This window comes from Nicotiana attenuata, unplaced genomic scaffold, assembly GCF_001879085.1.
Source record: "Nicotiana attenuata strain UT unplaced genomic scaffold, NIATTr2, whole genome shotgun sequence".
NCBI lineage: Eukaryota > Viridiplantae > Streptophyta > Magnoliopsida > Solanales > Solanaceae > Nicotiana > Nicotiana attenuata.
The window spans coordinates 603-6365 of NW_017679797.1; the positions used below are offsets into that span (position 1 = coordinate 603).

A 5763-nucleotide genomic window follows, 5' to 3' on the forward strand; every position below is an offset into this window, starting at 1 on the left:
GAAGTAGGAAGTGGGGTTTGAAAAATGTTGTGTTACTTGACACGGCCAAATTCAGGGCTTCAAAATCTTTTAGAGATACCTGTCCATTGAAGTAGCTGATTGTATTGCCATGCTTATGTGGATACTGTTGAAATAAGAGAATAGTTGTAGGTTCCATTCTTTAAGATGATTACCTGTAGATCGGACTTCTGAATTTCTATGCTTTAAATTTTGATTCAAATTTCATCCTGGATAATAGGTGGACATACTTGCAGGGTAAAAAAGGTGTTTGGATCAAGTTACCTATTGAGCTTGTAACGCTTGTTGAACCTGCTGTTAAGGTAAGTTTGTTGCTTAAATTATATGGGTGCCATCTCAATTTTTGATTCAATTTTCCTGCTGTTTTTCAGGAAGGATTTTATTACCACCACGCCGAACCAAAATACTTGATGCTTGTGAATTGGCTCCCTGCAACTGCTAACACTATTCCAGCAAATGCGACGCATAGAGTTGGTATTGGTGCTTTTGTCTTGAATGAAAGGAATGAGGTATATTCTGGTGCTACTTGTCACACCTCCTTTTTACCCACCCGAAGGGGTATAAGAGAGTTTTTCCAATCAAAGTGACATTATTCGAAATGAAATTATTTTATTTATTTTTCAGAGTCGCCACTTGGAATAATTTATTTGGTGTCCCAAGTCACCGGTTTATCCCAAATCGAGAAAATTTTCGACTTTATTTAAAAGTCTGCGAACCAGAAATTCTAGATAAGGAATTCTGTTAACCCGGGAGAAGGTGTTAGGCATTCCCGAGTTCCGTGGTTCTAGCACGGTCGCTTAGCAATTTATACTTGGCTTAAATTATTTAACTACTCATTTTAAAACATATGTGCATTTACCTTTTTATCGCTTTTAATCACTTGATTTATTCATAATTAAGGAATTATTTTTAAAACGAGTCACGCGTACGTGTACTCTTTTGTTTGGCGCGTCAAGAATCATGTCACGCGTACGTATCCACAACTAATCACGCTTTATTATTATTAAGAAAGTTTAGTCGGAGTTGCGCGAACGCATACTCCGATTTTGTTTTTTTAAGATCGTAATTATGTCACGCGAACGTGTACACAACCACGATGGTATAATAAACGTGCCTAAAGCAAGCTACGAATATTCATTTAGAAACAATAATTATATCACGCGAACGTGTACATAATCACGGTAATAAATTCAAAATGTGCCTAAAGGTTCGTCTACCCGGGTGGGGTCGGCCTAAACATACTCCTAACGATGTAATAATAAAAGGGAGAATAAATAAATAATAAATAAATGAAACTCAAAGAAAATTCGTTACGATGGCTCACTCAATTTGAAAGAACATATGTCTGCTTGAACTCAACCATGTGAATATTCCTCCAATGCATGTGACTTGAAATTAATAGAGAATTTTGAAGTGCTAGTTAAACTCCAACTTCAAAACAGTGACTTGCTGAATTTCATTATACTCAAGAAAAACCTTTGTAGGATTAATATAAATACTTTTATACTCATTTCGTACTGATAATGGATGAAGGAAACAAGCAATACTGTTTAATTTTAAGAGCACACCTCAAATAGTGAAACAGATTCATCGTAATGGTTCTATCGCAACATGAAATCAGATCAAATTTACACTCATTTGAACACTAGCAAATTCTAATAGCAGAAGTTGGAGAAGAAACAGCCAACCACAATTATATAAAAAAAAAAACTAAACGATAAGAAATCAACAAACATACAAATTACATGAAAAAATAGAAAAGGAATAAAGGAAGGAACCTGTAAGGCAGATTTCTTTAGTATATGAAAAAACAAAGTTTCTGAAGCAGCTTCACCAAAATAAAGATCCGAACGAACAAAACAACAGGGAGGCAAATCACAAACCGCGCACAAAACTCAGGTTGGAATCCGCTTGACACGACGGAACTGCAAACGGACTTCGAACGCCAAATTCACCTCAAATCAACTAAATTCCATCTCCTTTATGAGACTCCAATTTTATCTCTCAAACAAAATGTCCAAGAAACAAAGTTCTCTGAAATTTCAATTCCTGCCCCTCTTGTTCGTTCCGGTGAGGCTGAGAGATTTCTTTTTTTTGGTCTAGGTATTTTTGTTCTTTTTTTTTTTCGTGTGTGAAGAAGAAAGGTGTTGAATAGTTTTTCCGATTTTGTTTTTTTGTATATCTCTCTCCCCCATTAAAGCAGATTATGCTTTTACTTATATAGATGCTAATGAGATCATGTGCATGTTTTGTGTGTGGGGTGAGAGACGTGAAAGTTAGGGAGTGTGGGTGAGGAACGTGCGAGTGTGTGTGTGCGCAATGTGAGTGCAAGGCGTGAAAGGTGGGGGAGTTAGAAAGTATTGTATACTTTCAGATTTACTCTTCTTATTCTTTTTCGTTAGATTTTTTTAAACTTTTTACTAAGTTGAAAAATAAATAAATAAAGGTAAAATACACACACACATATATACACACACATACCAACTTAACTTTTAGACTAAAAATTTTTTGTATAAATAAATAAAAAATCCAATATTTACACTATTGTTTATATTGTACTAAGAAAATACTATAGCTTATATATAAATAATTCATACTCTAAGAATGTGAGTTTTTTTTGTATTTTTTTTTTCTTTTAATAAAAGCTATTAAGAGTAAGATAAACGTCTGGAAAGAGGCCGATCTTTATAATACATTATGAGAAGAACAATTACACGCTCCTCATTCACGGAGGGCACATGAAATGCAGTTTTTTTTGTTGTTGTGGGGATGAGATTGATGGACCATTTTGGTCATTATGCACCTCAAAGTACATGATTATATGTGTTTATTTCATTAATTGATTGCATAGATAATATTACTACTTTAAAAAGAGAGCACAAATGACGATCAGCAAAATATTTTCTTTCTCTTGATGGTTTTCCTTCTTGTAGTGGACAAGAAAACGGGATAACATAAAATCAATATTTTCTTTCTCTTGATGGTTACACGGCTTTTTTTCTACTTATTTAGGAAACAAAAGGAAGACATGGATTATTTTCTTGGGCCCTGACTATTAGGTGACCTGCAGCAGGAAAGTTTAGCATAGTGTCATTGTTATTTGGCAAGTTTACAAGATGTTCATGTTTGATCAAGATTTCTATCCAACGTTAGAGTTATCATGGACAATGTTATGGAATTATTTGGGCAGAATAACGTCATAAAGGGGAAAATAGTTTAGAGGTAGGTACGTGAAGGTGTTTAACAAAGCCTCTGGCGTGGAAATGGTTCTGGAGTTCGTGGGAGAAAAAAACAGCAATATGGAGGAGGCTGATTCCCTGATAAAGATCAGCAAATGGAGGAGGTTCGATCCATACCAATCAGAGGCGGGGCTAGGATTTGAAGCTTATGGATTCAGAATTCTAATCCTTTTAACTCATTGGATTCTAAATTAATAATTTGTACATATTCAATAAATTTTTAAAGATATTATAGTACATATTAGTTATTGAAGCACTTAAATTAATAGTTCTCTTGAAAAATCTTAGGTGCTAGTTGTCCAAGAAAAGAATGGCCGATTCCATGGAACCGGTATGTGGAAGTTTCCTACAGGAGTACTTGATGAGGTATATCTGAATTATAACTTCTATGCCGTATGAGAATGTTAAAGTAACTGAATAGATAAACATAAAAATAAACAAAAACTCGCGCTGCACGAATATTATCAATCATGTCGATTTTCATCCACAGGGTGAGGATATATGTGATGCAGCTGTCCGAGAAGTAAAAGAAGAGACAGGGGTGAGTAAAAATTCCGATTTCATTTTTACCTTGTTTTTAAATAAAATTTGTTATTCCATATGCTAAGTTTGATTCTATATTTAGTAACCACAATCACTTGATTTGTATTGATACAGGTTAATGCAAAGTTGGTAGAAATATTGGCATTCAGGTTGTCTTTCACATAAAAGTTGTTTAAGTTTCTGTTATATTTTTAATGTCTTCTACATATGAACATGAAACCTTTGCTCTCTCCATACAATGTTTGTTCTGTTTACCTTATTGCATTTCACACTGTAAGATAGTTTGTGTACTAAAGATGACTTTATTAAATTGCAGACAGAGCCATAAGTCATTTTTTGACAAGTCAGATTTGATGTTTGTCTGCATGCTAAAGCCTCTCTCCTTTGATATCCAGAAGCAGGATGCGGAGATAGTCGCTGCTCAGGTACGCGGGTATCCAACACGGGTTGGATCTAGGGGTCAGATCCTTCATGATTTAAATTCCAAGATTTAGAGTTACGGATCCAAGGATTCTGCTATATCAAAAAATAGATCTATAGAAATATGCCTAAATTATGAGACATTATGTGAAAAACTTATATGTAGCTTGTGCAGTGCCGTAAAACTCAATTTTTATGAAGCTGTACGCAGCCATCTAGAAATCTACAATAGCTTTTGTCTAGAGAAATCGAAAGACCAAATCTTATCTCTAATGTGGTCAAAGTACCTAATGTTGATGTCATGTCGTGGTCACACCCATACTAGTGTCGGTGTCGTGTCGACACGGGTGCGGTACCACAAGTGAAAAGTCTGCGCAACTTAGTGAACTAGTGAGACCGTTTGTCCATATATAGTATTTGGAATATATGGGGAAAAAAAATCAAATAAGAGTTTGCTTTGCAATAAGGTCCATTATTTCAATTTGAACTTGAAATACAGGATTTGAAGTTTGAAAAGCTGGTTTAAGGAGTATTTCAAGTGAAATAATGGTTTCAACTCTCAAAACTTCAACTCTTTCCAAGTGAAATTCATGTTCAACCACAACTGAACATCCAAAATCCTCTTTTTCAACTTCAACTTGAAATACTATTTTTTCAAGCTTAATTCAAATATTGTCCAAAAGCCAACCAGCACTTAAGGGTGTGGTCTAGCGGTCATTAAGTGGGTGAAACCATAGGAGACCAGGGCTCGAGTTCCAGTATAGATTAAAAAACATTAGGTGACTTCTTTCCATCTATCGAAGCCAAGTAAGTATTGTGGTACGATATAGAGGTTCCAGATGGAATAGTTTAAGGTGCGTTCGAACTGACCTAGATACCACGTTAAATAAATATAAATTAAAAAAAAGAGAAAGAAATTATGTGCAAACTTTGATTACAGACAAAGTTCAAATGCATGAAATAAGCAGTTGTTAGCTTCATGCTCCAAGCTCATGTTCTTCTTTATACTTGCAGTGGATGCCATTTGAACAATATGCAGCTCAGCCATTTGTCCAAAGCCATGAGCTTCTCAAGTACATTTCTAACATATGCTCGGCGAAGATAGAGGGCAGGTATACTGGATTCTCATCAGTTCCTACAGTGACCAGTTTTTCTCAGAACAAGACCCACTTGTACATGAACAACAAGGTCAGAACAATTGGTAGCGACGACCAGTAGTGGAGTCAGAATTTTTACCAAAGGGATTCAGAATATTAAAGAGTAAACACACGAACATGGCAAGGGGATTCAATATCTGCTATTTATGCATAAAAACTAATTTTAACCTTATATATACAGTGCAATATCGACGAAGGGGTTGAACCTGCGATATTTTCCAATGGATGTGAAATAGGAATCTCGTCCACTATCTGAGGATTTTCAACGACCAGTAATTTGAGTTGGGTTTTTGTAGACAATCCACTTTCGCTAAAGAGAGAATTGTAAGTCTCCTTACTCATTTTATTACGTTGGTATTAGAGCCACGGGCTTATTTTCTAGTCAC

At 35.3% G+C, this 5763-nt stretch overlaps 1 protein-coding gene across 2 annotated transcripts; it reads left to right on the forward strand.

Annotated features, from left to right (window-relative positions):
* The first annotated feature begins 211 nt into the window (after positions 1 to 211).
* Positions 212 to 5549, forward strand: LOC109221795 (nudix hydrolase 2-like). Of its 2 annotated transcripts, none has more exons than XM_019386239.1 (7): positions 212 to 320; positions 390 to 527; positions 3546 to 3623; positions 3748 to 3798; positions 3915 to 3949; positions 4117 to 4225; positions 5235 to 5549. In XM_019386239.1, the coding sequence occupies exons 2-7, from the start codon at positions 429 to 431 to the stop codon at positions 5436 to 5438; spliced, it is 576 nt and encodes a 191-aa protein (XP_019241784.1). In that variant the 5' UTR covers positions 212 to 320; positions 390 to 428; the 3' UTR covers positions 5439 to 5549. The 2 variants fall into 2 exon arrangements, with proteins under 2 accessions (XP_019241784.1, XP_019241783.1); XM_019386238.1 differs by lacking the exon at positions 212 to 320 and adding an exon at positions 3031 to 3361 and having other exon boundaries at positions 440 to 527.
* The last annotated feature ends 214 nt before the right edge of the window (positions 5550 to 5763 follow it).

Coding starts and splice junctions, on each gene's coding strand:
- LOC109221795 (XM_019386239.1), top strand. CDS start 429: ATGCTTGTGAATTGGCTCCCTGCAACTGCTAACACTATTCCAGCAAAT. Junction 528..3,545: donor TCTTGAATGAAAGGAATGAG/GTATATTCTGGT, acceptor GAAAAATCTTAG/GTGCTAGTTGTCCAAGAAAA. Junction 3,624..3,747: donor CTACAGGAGTACTTGATGAG/GTATATCTGAAT, acceptor TTTCATCCACAG/GGTGAGGATATATGTGATGC.